Source organism: Camponotus floridanus, unplaced genomic scaffold (genome assembly GCF_003227725.1).
Source record: "Camponotus floridanus strain SB8 unplaced genomic scaffold, Cflo_v7.5 scaffold109, whole genome shotgun sequence".
In the NCBI taxonomy this organism is placed as follows: Eukaryota; Metazoa; Arthropoda; class Insecta; order Hymenoptera; family Formicidae; genus Camponotus; species Camponotus floridanus.
In genome coordinates this window covers 354,736-369,408 of record NW_020229225.1, presented here as the reverse complement: position 1 = coordinate 369,408, position 14,673 = coordinate 354,736, and the positions used below count along the sequence as shown (strand labels likewise).

Genomic DNA, 14,673 nt, shown 5'->3' with positions numbered 1-14,673 from the left:
CATTAAAATATGTATAAAAATATACACTCTTCTATAAAAAAATAAAATTTATATGAATGTTTTTATGCACTTTTTTTAATAACATAAATTATTTGACATTTTTTAAATAAATAAAGTATATTTTATTTTATTAATAATTACTGTCGAAACGGATTCAAATATATATGATGCAAAGTTATTAGAGTTTTTAAGTTTAAAAAAGCGTAAATCTGTTATTAATTCTCCAAATTTTAAAGCCAATTTTTCTCGAAACGAATTTCTTTATAAAAAAAATTTTATTTTAAAATTTATTTTTTTCATGTGGAATCATTTTTGGTTATTCTCATCAACTATAAGATTTAACGATCTTATATTGCGCGTAAAATCGATTATGTAAAAGATAAATGCCTCTATATTTGATCGTGATTAATAATTAAAATTCAATCTTAACGAAATGATCTTAAGAAAGTGTTCTCGTTTTCGAGATCGCTTAACGAAATGATCTTAAGAAAGTGTTTTCGTTTTCGAGATCGCTAACGGGGGAGGAGGATACGGATTTCAAAAGAAACATGAAGAAAACATATCCTTAATTTTTCACGCACTTTCGAAGCGACACGAATCGTCGTCGTCGCCGTTGTCATATGTCACATCTCGCCCACACAATGCACTGACTTTTTATAAATTGTCACGTATAGAACCTCCCGTGTGCGCGTATCGCGTTGCATACTAATTCGCACCGCGCCAAACGAAAGTGGCTTATCGCGCCCTTTTTTTTTCGTTTTTCTGTTTATTTCTCTTCCTTTTTTATTTCACCGGTCAGATTTTCGAATCAAAAAATATGCACGTCCGAGCATAGTTATTGGAAACTTGCGTACGTGAAAAATTGACAAAGCTCAACCGAATGAAAAGAGGTCAGTCAATCGATTCTATTGTGACGACAATGACCGGAAACAAGAGTACTCTGATGGATATGATTAAATGATGTATTGTGATATTCGGTACAACAATCGTTACGCGTCAAATATTACTTTTGATATCTTTAGCTATCAGGATATCGGCAAAATCAAATCGGTGCTAATCGTAAACGAATGTACGCTATATACATATTACGCTGAATCGGGAGTTTGATAAAAAATAAAGAGATAAAACAGTATAGAAATAAAGTATTTGCATTTGCGAATTATTGGACGAAAAAGACATATTGTCTGACATTATCCGACTTTTTCCCTCGTATTAATCAATTCTGTAATTTTAATGTTGCTATTCTTGAATCAAAAGAAAAAAATCGAAAAGATACCAAAATAATAAAATACAAATAATCTCATTAATATAGGAGCAATAAGATCTATCACGATGGCGTCTCGTCTATTTTATCCTGTTTCACTAGTTTTTACTCGACAATCAGTTTCGGGAAACCCATAACCAGGCTATCGACTCGTGACTGGGAGAGTCTCCTTCGTCTTTGTGCATAGTCGAGCATGCACCGCCGATGCTGAGGGAGGGCGGGGAGGCGAAATAACGAAATCGCGGCACGCGCGCGCTTCTTTTATTTGCGTATCCCCCGCTATCCGAATGAAAAACGGCAACCGCCCGTTCTCCGAGCGCGTCTATCGCGCCTCTCCATGTTAGCTGTTACACGATTACTCGATTTCCCTTTTTTTCCGCAGCGTCCTCGCGCTCTCTTTCCTCTCGTTCGTCCGTCCTCGCGTGCACTCCGAGTCCGCTTCGGCGCTCAACACCCTCTCTCGATATTAATGCAGGCCTCGCAGCAGCGCGGAATCCACAGCGCGCGCTTGTCGCTGAATACTAATGCACCCCGCGCGCGATTCAATCCGCTTTTTGATTCAACTATTTAGCTTGTAAATTAAAACCAAGCGCACGAGCACGTCGACCGTGCGCGACCGGCTGTGTAAAAATTCACCGGGGCTGCTTGCGACTTTTTCGGCGCGCGAAATTGCATTTTGACCGATAGATAGGCAGGTAGGATAGGTAGGACATGCACGCTCTCTCGTGTACGTGCCCGCGGATCCGCTTTAGCATTCCCGTTTCGTCCTGGCGCTGCTATAAAAACCGTATAAAGTTTTACCTTACAAACCCTATAAACTTCTAAGCGGACAGAGATTCATCCGGCCGCGCAAGAGCGGGTAAAAGCGAAACGTTTAAAAAAAAACGAATTAAAAAAAATAAAGAGGAGGAGAAAAATAACTCGCGGGGTCCACCTGCGGATATTTCGCGCCGCAGGAGAACTCGGCGGTAGCGAATATATCAGCTTTTATCTCTGGATCTGTTGGAAAAGCTAACGCATACATTTTTCCGAGCCGAAACGCGCGCGCGTGTCCTTTGATATTTTTTCTCCCGTGAAAGGAAAATGCTATTGCATTGAATTATTCTGATCGCGATGGAGGGGCAGCTACCTTTCCTAATTGACTCGAAAGCTTGTGATATGATAAAGAAAGAGGGCTGTATCTTCTCTCCTTCCCACGTCTTTCTGGATGGACGATGTCTCTTCAGGTTTCCTCGGCTTCGGCCATCGTTCTCGGACAATGTTCCTGAGAGAACGAATGAGCTTTCGGCTTTGCAACGCCATTCTCTCGCGGCGGTAAGCGATCTTGTAACCGGAACCAGAAGTTTTACCGACGTTTAGTTTTGCGCGCTTAATGGGCGCTTTTCGGAGAGACAGTTGTCGGTCGAGATGCTCCACGAGTATTTAACATAAATGTAACGTAAACCGACTCGAGCGGCAAATTAAGTCAGCGATTCGGTTCCTTTGTGCTTATCGTATTCATTCGACGAGAGTGTGTTTTATTATTATGCTCGCAATGTAGACTGCAAGACACTAATTCGCGCTTTATCCTCTGCTTGCGCCCAAAAAAAAAAATAAAGAGAATATATTTCTAATTCTTCTATTACTCAATAATTGCGTAAAAAAAATTCTCGTAATTAAAACAATATTAAAATGAAAAAATCGCGTACAGCTGCTCGCATTTTCCGATGCCGTTTACAATTATTTCGTTCACGTCGTTCGATTACCAGAAATTGCGCGGCTCAATAATCCGTGAAGACGGGCGAAATAACAGTCAGAAATGAGAAACAATAACGTTTAGCCCGGGTACGGGATAAGCTCGTTGACGTAATATGAGAAAAAATGCCGCTCATTTTTAATTAAAGCCAGCTGCACGTACGCGGAGAGAGAGAGAGCTGCGCTGCGGGAAAAGCGAAACGGGGAGGGAAAAACGAGCACGTCCGTCTGACCGAGCGCGAGGTACATAGAGAGTCTCGTTTGCCGGTCACGAATCCGGCATTCTCCATGTCGGATGCTATTATAGTAAAGAATAAAAGTGGATGGAAATACCAAGGAACGACGATAGGCGCGCGTTGCACGCGACTCCTCGAATATTGCGCAGCGCCCTTCACTTTCGAGTCCTTCTCCTTCCCTTCCTCGCCTTTCCTCTTCCTTTCCCGCCTCCTTTCCTCTCCCGACAGTCTCACGTAACATGCATATCCAAAAGACGTCCAGAAGGTATCCAGAAGACGTCTTTGGGCGATCCTCAGGATGTCCTGCGAATGTCTTTTGAACACAGATGTGGCGTATTACTCTCTTCATGATTGAAAATGTATCGAAGAATATGACGTCCTGCAATGGAAGTGCAATCTTGAATTATTACAATGTCTCATAATCACATTGTATATCAATCAAGATTCTTTCGCGAGGAAAAAACTCTGATAAGAGTCCTTAATTCTTTCCATTCTGAGAGCTATTATAGTGACTTTTGTCGTACGCTTTCGATGGTAGATTTTTTAATGTTATGAATAATTTATTTTAATAATTTCTATAGATATGTTAAAACTTGGGCGATAAAATAAAGTTGTTTCAGATAAAAAAAATGTACTATTAGTCAAAACGAGACACTCTGTGACACTTTTTGTTTAGTTCTGCTGTTGCAAGAGATTAAAAAAAAAAGACCTCACTACACAGCTTTATCTTCCCTTGCAGTTTCGCATCTTGAACAAGCGTAATACACGTCAGTTCTCTCTCTTTCTGGATACTATCTGCGATATAATTTCCGTCGTATGAAACATCAAATTAATCGGTCGATCGACTGATGCGATCAACCACGCGTTAATTCAATGCTCGCACGAGATATAGAGCGGATTAGTATGTGCGTGCGTGTACGCGTGACAGCATGAATGAGAGAAGAAGCGAGGGCGTACATCCGCTTGGAGAACCTCGTCGACGACATTATGTGGTGTACCTCGCGTTTAACCTGATAAATGAAGGCAGATCGGTGAGCGTCGACTCTCCTCTCTTTCTCTCTCTCTCTCTCTCTCCCCTTGTCTCTCCTTATCTCTCTTCCTCCGTATCTCTCGTTCCATGACCGCACTTTTTTCCGGAACCATCCGATTTTCCTCGGTCGGGAGAAAGAATGGAGAAGCGACCATCCACGAACGGGAGGAAAGGTCCACTAAACGTCTACCTCCGGCCGGAGGTCGCTCTTTTTGTCCGGGAAATAAGGAGGGAGCGGGCCAGAAAGACAGGGACTTGATTATCCGGTCAACGACGATGATGATGACAAGAGGCATGTTCTTACGCGTAGTCGAGCCACTGTATTACTGGGGTAGCCGGGAACTTTTTTTTTTTTTTTAATTCTTCCACCCTTCTTCCGCCATGGATGTCGCCCGTCCCTCGCGCTCGCGCTCGCGCACGCGCTTTCGGCCGGCACGTGTTTCCCCCCTTTTTCATTCATTATTCATATTTTCCGTCTGCTTTTATTCCGCTGTTCGCGTTTGCGACAGCCCCGAGTTTTATTAATCGTTACGAGAGCGCAACATCGTCGACGGGATGGCGGGAACGCGGTCATACTGAATTATGCGCCGTCCATGGCAAGAAGTTCCTAAATGTGTTTTAAACCGGTTGCCGAATCGACTGTAATAGCTACCTTTTTACGCGCGCGTTTAACTCAATCACGAGAGACGAGATATTTAAATTCTCCCATCATTTCCACGTAAAGATTGATAGAATCGACGGAGAGTTGCATAAATTTTTGAAAAATCAAACCTTTTTCTTTTCGACAGGATCATCTTTAAAACATTATGCATTTCAATGAGACGCGGGGATAAATTCATAGAATATGTCGATTTTAGCACGATTTATCAAACTATACTTTTATCAATCTCAAACATAAATAAAGATATATGTAAATGCGAGTGAAAAATCATGCAAATTTCTTTCCTCAATATTTAAGAATAATTTCGAAACGGGAGAAGAGAATCTCCTCTCCGAAGAAAATATAATAAAATAAGTAAAAAACTTCCGTACAGCGTGTTTCGCTAAAAAATGACCAAGTACGTTGCAATATAAGAAACGAATAGGACGGGAACGGTGCGAACAAGAATTATGAATCGCTCCGAGGGTGGGTGTTGCGCAAAATTCGATATTATATTTGAAGTTGCCGATACGACTGCCCGGCCAAGACGAATGGGCGGTTGCTTGAAAAGAGCAAATTGCGAGGGCTAATTGAACCGGATGCGTCTCGCGCCTTCCTCGCACGAGCTTGATCGATTTCGTTGCGCCGTCTTCATCACACTTGCGCTTGCGCCTGCGTCTGCTAATTGCACAAATTGCACGCATGGCCGATCCTTCTTAATTACGCTCCTCTTCTCCATGGAAATCTCCTCGGAAGAGGAGAATAAATTCCATCCCTTTTCTCCTTTTTTCTGCGATATTTTCCCGCATTTTTTCTCCGACATCGTCCAACTACGTACTTGTCATGGGAAGTGGCGTAAAGTATGGAATATTATACAGAGAAATGTTGGGCATATTTGAATTAATAGGGTGTTATTTAAATTCCGCGTAATGTTATTTTCATCCCCCCGACACTTTACTTTTTGTGCTACTTTTATAGGATATGTTTATTAATTCCGATATAGAAAGAAGTCGCTCTTGTGCGTTTATATTTACGAAATTTAATTTGTTTTGTAAGAGAGGTATCAGTCAAATGTCTCTTAAAATCTCGCGCGAACAATGAATTTTACATTGCTTTAGAAATATTGCTCTGGATTGTGTAATTCTATTAATATTAAAAAATTTGTCGAAGAAGATTCCTTTAGGCAATTCCCGCGCATAAATATTCGCTTGTTTTGCAATGTAAAAAATTCCATTCCTCCTCGAATTTTTACAACGCATCAGAGATAACGCGAGATTGGATTTAATGCAAATATCCATCATATACACCGCGCGAGTCTTTGTCTTTGCATCTTTTGACGACAACTGTCGGTACAGAAGCGTTAATTGCTGTTGAATTTCACAATATCCGACTATTGTTTCGCATAAGCTAATTTCACCGTTTTACATAAACGTCAACTGTTCTGAGTGTGAAGAACGATTGCTTATAATCGATATATAAATCTACAGAATAATGAAATAAAGATCGCGCTACTTAGCGATTTCGACCTAGAAATCGTGTTGATTTTATACCCGACTGATACGAGGAAGGAGAACGTGCTGGGCGAAATGTAAAAGAAACAAAAGGAGAAAGTCGAGAGGCGTACACGATTCGATTGCGCGATAATCGCTTCCGCAATAGCCGCCGATCACGACGATAGAGACTCGAGATTTTGCCGCCCGTTGATCGCCGGAAGTGCGGCGGCGTCAATATTGAAACATGAGAATTGCGAGGATCGCACAAAAGGCTCTTGTGTGCATGCGGTCGGGGAAGAATATATAGCGGTACAGTCGTTGTCGATCGTTGATGGTCGCCCAGTTGCGCGGATTCCGAAGCGTGTACCGCGTCAAAACCGCGGCTGCAACGCATCTGTTCTTCTCCTCTCGATGCGCCCGTCGCCGGAAAGTGAATCGGTGGACTCGCAATCTTCGAGCCTGTTCGAATTAATCGCGAAGGAAGCCAGGCACTCGCATCCGAACCCGCGGTCGATCTTCTGTCACCTCTGCCATGCGTCCTCGCCCCCGGAAGACTCACTTTTTCCTCGAGCCGGAGGTATTTGCCATCGCACTTGGAGAGAGGAGAGCCGATTGTTTCGAGAGTTCTTTCTGAATCGAGCGAACGATTCGGAATTCCAAGATGTTCGATGAAATGCAAATGAATCGGGGAAGTCATGTTCCGAAGACTTGGAGAAGATTCTCATTTAAGGCGCGATTATTCAGAATATTTAAATGAAAACTGAAAACGTCCGTGACTTCTGCGCGACACCCCGGGAACATCGTATTCTCTCGTTTGCGAATCTTAACTGCCCTTTGTGCAATTTCATCGACGTCGAGCTACGACTTATCCCTCGAATAAACGTACTCGCCTTTTCTCTTGTATAACTATGTCAAACTATACGAGCTCGCTCGCGCGAATAAGTAGCCCAACCCGACTACGCCTGTGATACGTTTTCATAATCGTGATGCATTTGTGCGCGCGCTCTCTTACACGTATTATTATCGTAGCACGTTTATTCGCGATCTCGGATGGCCTCGTGGCCTGTGCGAAGCCACCGTTAAAAGCGTCATCGCACTGCTTGGCTGCACCCTTCCTTCCGGGCGCGTTGTCGTCGTCGCATCGAGAAATGGCGCGCCGTTGCGAAAGAGTCATCGTTCCGGTGCACAGTCAAAAGCATCCTCGTCGGATGCGCCTCGTCGCACCGTCCCATCTCGCCAGCATCCATGACACTTGGGCAATTTTCGCGCGACCCGTGTGACGAAAATACCTCCCTCCCTCTCTCTCTCTCTCTTTCTTCTTCTCTTACACAGACACACATACACCTTTCTACCTACACACACGTACGCAAACGCACTCATTCTCATTCGCTCTAAAGTGCTCTCCGACTTCTTCCTTCGAAAATGCGCGATGGAATGGAGCAATTAGTAAAGTAGCAGACACAGGCAGAGCAGAAGAGAGTACAGCCTCGGTTGTTTGGCCTGACCGCCGTGCTGCATTGCCGCGGGATACTCTCCTGAAACAGAGGGCAACACTTAAATTTTCTGAAGACCCGCGACGCCTGGCGTTTTCCCATCCGCACGATATCCCTTCTTCCCCGTTCCCTCCTTTCCCCACCACTGTACCTTCCGACTGATAATGGAATGAAACGCGTCGACTGCAATTTGGCTAATTATTTTCCCGTCCGCATAATTAACGCGGTTTTGCGCGAGCTCTTCCGAAAAAGAGAATTTGCCAACTCTGGATGAACGATTATAGTTTAAGGATGTTTCGTACCTATTTTCGAAATATTGAGAATTTAATGAAAATTGTACAGAATGTCCTTACGTATGTTTAGAATCTTCAGTACAATTTTTAAATCGATTCTAAGCGACTAAAGCGTTCACAAGTTATAAGGATTTTAATTTACACCGAATATTAACATGTGTTCTTATGGGAAACGTATCACATTGATTCAAATGACAAAAACACATGAAAATAATATTCAGAATTTGTTTAAAATTTGCGAAAGTTTAGATACAGAGAAAATATTTGGTCAAATAGTATTATTAAATATAATTTAATGAAGTTAGCCATGTATCTGTCACAAGGCGAAATTCTCTGCCAAAAGTCAATCATTTCGATTAACAAAATTCGGAATATTTTAGTAAAAACGCAATATATATTAAAAAATACATCTTTGCACTGTAGCTAAAATCAAATTGCAATTCACACAATTTTCACAATTGTATTTCACACAATTTCTTACTCAATACAAAATACACCAAAAGTGAACATTCGTCAATATTGATTTTCAGCTACTTTGGTAGGATTGTACATACAAAACATCCTTAAATTACAACGATTATAGTTATTTATAAATATTACAATAAAAATTAAAAATTTTTAGATTATAGATCAGCGAAAGAAAAATTGACGGAGCAATAAATTAATTACAATTTCTAAGGGAAAAAGTAACGGTAGATTTGTGCATTTGGGATCCCGCAAAAGTTTATTCGAAATTTCTTGCCCAGACATTTTTGACACGTTTTTAAGATATACGTTCTTAATGTCTCTCCTGATCGTTTCCCTCGCAAAAAATCGTCCTCGCATCTTCGATCACTCACCGTTGAGTACGTGTACGGTGATCGATTTCGGTTGAGCATTACTGGGGTTACAAGTGTACCGTCCCGAGTCCGACGGCTTCGCCTCTTGCACCAGGAGGAAACTCGTCGTGCTGTCACCCTTCTCTGTGACCACGGAGACTCCGCCTCTGTTTGAGTCATAGCTGATTATCTGGAACAGAGATCGAGCGATCGCCTTGAGACGCGGATATCTCTCGGGTCGAACGTTGATGCTGCAAAAGGAAGGGGACGAGTGAGAAATCGGCTAACCAGCGGCGGATACACTTTTTTATTGGACTGGTCCCGATGGGTATTGAGACGATGAGGACGCGGACGGAGATAAGCCGTCGAAGGATTCCCTTTTCGCTCGCGGAGGGTAAAGTACGAGGGTTAGAAAAAAAAATACGACGTTTCCTCGCTCCTTTTTAGCAGGAATTTTCTCCTGACGCGTTTTACACGATCCACGATCGGATCGAAGATTGTAAACGATACTGGAATGGCTCTCTTTTCCCGATGACGCGAGGAGGAAGGAAGGGTTTGCGTCCCGATGTTCGATGCAAATTACTTCGCCAGCGATCTTATGCCTCGATGATATTCTCCAAGATAAATATTACAGCGGTCGATCTTTCCGCGACAAGTGCGTAAGAATTTTGTAAATGTATGTGTGCGTATGTGTGTGTGTGCGCGCGTTCTCTACGCAATATTGCGTGTCGTTGTATAGTTTTTAATTTGAGTTATTGGAGTGTATACTGCGCAGCAATATCTCTCGGATTCTTCCATAGGAAATATTGAAAAATTGAGAAAAACATTTTGAAGCAATATCTCTCTATAGAAAAATTAAACCTGAACATATTTCATTGTTATATATCAAATATTGTATTGTTTATATATATAATATGAAAAAATAAATCTTCCTCGCGGACGAAAATAATCTAACAGTATCACAATATTTTACATGTTATTTAAACCTGCGAATTTTCAATGGAAAATTGGGCGCGACATCTAAACGCTAGTAGTGTACTCGTTGCAAGACTCCGACGAACGTCGTGTTTATCCTACGTCTGTTCCACTCAACGACGCTCGTCACGAGTGTCGCTTTAACGCGAGGTTGGTAGAGTCCAACATTTGGAACACGCGAGTTGAAAGGAATAAAGGGAAGGAGAGAAAGAGAGAGATAGATAGAAAAGGGAAAGGGAAGAAAGAGAGGAAGAGGGCGAAGAAAGTCTCGGTAAGAGCCGAGAAGGATTTTTAAATAAATAATCCACGGAGCCAGAACTTTACGCTCGCTTCCGTCTGAGAGAGGCACGTAAGCCTTCTTAAGGGAGCGAGAATTGTAGAGCATCCCCAACAACACGTTGTTGGATATTCACTTCTATGTTTCGACGTTAAGAAATTCGAGCGTCGTGCTCTTCCACGATCATCTCGGCAAGGATAAATGCTTTATTATTAATTCAATTTCTTTTGCATGCTATATTTTCGTACAAGCCGCACTCGCCTCCATAGTTAATGTAAAATTCAAGAGTTTTGCTAAAGTATGTTTTTCTCGCGAATCTATCTAATTTTAGGAACTTTTACTCAAAAAGCCTAAAATGCGTCAAATTCGCGCACTTAGACTTGCAATTATATTTACATTTACGATCCGTCATGTATTAGTGATATCCACATTAAGGGCTTTTTAAGATATTTTTAGATTTTTCTCGCTTTATTTTATCTCCACAATACGCTATTAAAGTATTATATTATATTGCACGCTCAAGTTCCTTCTCGCAAAAGGGCAATTCGAAGTAATTGTATGCAAAGTGTAATTGTCTCGCGCTGAGAAAAGAAAGACGGAACGGGACAAGAGATTTCTTTGAAGTTTCTTTCGATTAAGTATAAGCTATGCTCGGGAGGGAATTTAATCTTTCCGGACTGTCGCGCGCATCGAATCCCCGGGAATAAGAATAGAATATCGGTCGCTGAGTTGTTTATTCCCATCGTGTTCTCAAAGCGTGCGATTAATCGAACCGGGGGAGGAAAGTTAGCGCTGTCGCCGAGTTTGATAAGCGCCGCGGCTACCTTCCTTCCGTTCCGTTATCTAAAGCATGCCTAACACTAGATAATACGCGAACTTTCGTTTCCAAAATCCATTATTAATCGAGTCGGACCATGTAATAATGCGCCGGATGTACAGACACATGCATACGTCTATGCTCCCTTAGTGGCAGCTGCACATACATAGAAAAAAAGGATTCTTGTTTTAAAAATATATTTAGTTTTAACATGGAAATCTTGAAGTGAGATTATATTGCGTTAATTAAAGAAAAATATAATTGTTTGAATAATTGCTTACTTGAATGAAGCCATTTTATATAGTTCAATCGAGAAAAATTATATTCTTATGATTTAAGATTTAATTTTCTTAAATGAAGAAAAACGGTGTCGGATAAAAAATAACATTTTTAAATCAAAGATTATAATTTCTTTAAAGTAGAATTAAATAATTATATGTTCTTGAGGTGACAATTACAATATTAAAATAAGACTATAATATCGTTGAAGTTTAAAATTATTATATTCTTTTAAGAAGATTATAAATTGTTGCGTATGTACGAAACAATGAACGCGTTAGTTTAAGTATATAAGTTTTGATTTGACATTTATTTTTTTTCTGTGCACAAAAAAAGGACATTCTTGTTTTAAAAATATATTTAGTTTTAACATGGAAATCTTGAAGTGAGATTATATTATATTGCGTTAATTAAAGAAAAATATAATTGCTTGAATAATTGCTTACTTGAATGAAGCCATTTTATATAGTTCAATCGAGAAAAATTATATTCTTATGATTTAAGATTTAATTTTCTTAAATGAAGAAAAACGGTGTCGGATAAAAAATAACATTTTTAAATCAAAGATTATAATTTCTTTAAAGTAGAATTAAATAATTATATGTTCTTGAGGTGACAATTACAATATTAAAATAAGACTATAATATCGTTGAAGTTTAAAATTATTATATTCTTTTAAGAAGATTATAAATTGTTGCGTATGTACGAAACAATGAACGCGTTAGTTTAAGTATATAAGTTTTGATTTGACATTTATTTTTTTTCTGTGCACAAAGAAGGACATTCTTGTTTTAAAAATATATTTAGTTTTAACATGGAAATCTTGAAGTGAGATTATATTATATTGCGTTAATTAAAGAAAAATATAATTGCTTGAATAATTGCTTACTTGAATGAAGCCATTTTATATAGTTCAATCGAGAAAAATTATATTCTTATGATTTAAGATTTAATTTTCTTAAATGAAGAAAAACGGTGTCGGATAAAAAATAACATTTTTAAATCAAAGATTATAATTTCCTTAAAGTAGAATTAAATAATTATATGTTCTTGAGGTGACAATTACAATATTAAAATAAGACTATAATATCGTTGAAATTTAAAATTATTATATTCTTTTAAGAAGATTATAAATTGTTGCGTATGTACGAAACAATGAACGCGTTAGTTTAAGTATATAAGTTTTGATTTGACATTTATTTTTTTTCTGTGTACAAAAAAAGGACATTCTTGTTTTGAAAATATATTTAGTTTTAACATGGAAATCTTGAAGTGAGATTATATTGCGTTAATTAAAGAAAAATATAATTGCTTGAATAATTGCTTACTTGAATGAAGCCATTTTATATAGTTCAATCGAGAAAAATTATATTCTTATGATTTAAGATTTAATTTTCTTAAATGAAAAAAAACGGTGTCGGATAAAAAATAACATTTTTAAATCAAAGATTATAATTTCTTTAAAGTAGAATTAAATAATTATATGTTCTTGAGGTGATAATTACAATATTAAAATAAGACTATAATATCGTTGAAATTTAAAATTATTAAATTCTTTTAAGAAGATTATAAATTGTTGCGTATGTACGAAACAATGAACGCGTTAGTTTAAGTATATAAGTTTTGATTTAACACTCATTTTTTTTCTGTTCTTTTTTTTACATTTCTACCGCCTATGAAAACTGAACTTTCTTACGCCGATAGTTGTATATGAAGTCTCGTCGATTTTTTACAACTCGCTACAACTCGCAAATTAGCGAGTTTTCGAAGGGTATGGTTGTTCTTTCGGCAGTTCATATACACGAGCATAAAATTAAGCAACACCGGCTCGAGTTATCCTTACCTCTGAAACTACGTAACATAAACTTACGTCTCGAGAATTCCTTAAACTTTTACGATCCGTGGTAAGTTTCTTCGCGCGTTCTCTTTAACGCGCACGTGAACGATAAACGGTCGCGTCTTCAATATTGATCGAGCGAGTGATCGCTCTCTTGAATATTTTGCAATATATATATAATCTTATATCGAAATGTTTAATATAGTATCGCTTTTTACGCGATATATGCGCGGATTTATACGATAAATGACATTTCTATAATTACTCGAACGAGCGATGTGTTTTGAATCGAATCGATTTTTATCCAATTCTACTCGATCATCAAGATAGATAAATAATATCCAATTTTCAGTTCATTAATCGTATAAAATGCTGACTCTGCATTGACGATTGAATTAAAACAGCGACCAATTACTCACCGATTAACTTTGGCGACTAAATCGATCTGAAATAAATGGATGTTACATTTAAACATATTTACAGTCTTCGTTCTGTCGATTACAAAACGTTTATTATAATTCTCTCTGATGAGAGAGAGACTCATAATTTACACATTTTAAATCATTAATAATACACATTGGAATTAATAATACGCTTTTAACTATCGAAAAAGAATAGATGGAAATGACAGAGATGGCAAAATTACTGTTGCTTAATTCTCATCAATAATAAATTGAACGAATTGAGCGAATTTTCTTATTTAATTATTCAAGGAATTTTATATGCAAAAATATATCTTTATTTATTCGAAGAGCGCAACTCAACGACTCGAATAATTTTGCAGTGCGTTTAATAGAACTCGTAATTCCCCCAAGTTTTGACGCGTGCAAAAGTTTGGACGACGAGGCGAGAAGAGAGGCAGAGGACGGCCTCGTCAACCTCATTACACGCTCTTACCGGAAATCGGTATCCCGCGGGATTGTCGGTCGAGATGGAGCGCCTCAGACTCAATGGTCGAAATGGTTTTCCCCGCCCTTCCTTTCCTTTACGGGTTAGTACTTTTGTCTTATCAGCCTTCGTTCGCGCATTTCAAGATAACGGCTCCCCTCGGTTCTGCATCTCTCTGCCATTGTACCATACCATCTATAGTTTTATCCTTCTTACTCGTCGCTCTCCCCCCTCTCCTCTCTCATCGTTTATCAAATTTGTCGTATTAATTCGGCGTTGATTGTAAAATGATTCCCTCGCATCACCCACCCATTGCCATTCTCATATATTATATAGTTGAAAATTGCAAAATGCAGACAAAGTCAATTGCTTTGTGTCGAGAATAACGTAGATTATCCGCTGCGTGATTACTGAAAACGTATCGAAATTATTAACAAAGCGGTTGAATGCACTAGTCATGTTATAATTGCTGCTGCATATTGCGTAACATGAGTTTTTAATAAATTTGCGCGAAATATTAATTTATTAATTTCATCAATAATTCAGACATTGTGTGTGTATGTATATGCGAATTATATTAATTTAACTTTACACACACA

At 38.9% G+C, this 14,673-nt stretch overlaps 1 protein-coding gene across 3 annotated transcripts in view; it reads right to left on the bottom strand.

Annotated features, from left to right (window-relative positions):
* Positions 1 to 1,440: 1,440 nt before the first annotated feature.
* Positions 1,441 to 14,673, bottom strand: part of LOC105252143 (zwei Ig domain protein zig-8) — a 324,369-nt gene continuing 311,136 nt past the window's right edge. For 2 of the 3 annotated variants that reach the window (XM_011259410.3, XM_011259409.3), the window contains exons 6-7: positions 9,023 to 9,191; positions 1,441 to 7,932 (exon numbers count right to left, since the gene is read on the bottom strand). In XM_011259410.3, the coding sequence (XP_011257712.1) occupies positions 7,841 to 7,932; positions 9,023 to 9,191 (261 nt within the window). In that variant the 3' untranslated portion in view covers positions 1,441 to 7,840. The remainder of the gene's footprint in view (positions 7,933 to 9,022; positions 9,192 to 14,673) is intronic. The other variant, XM_011259412.3, reaches the window with a different exon arrangement.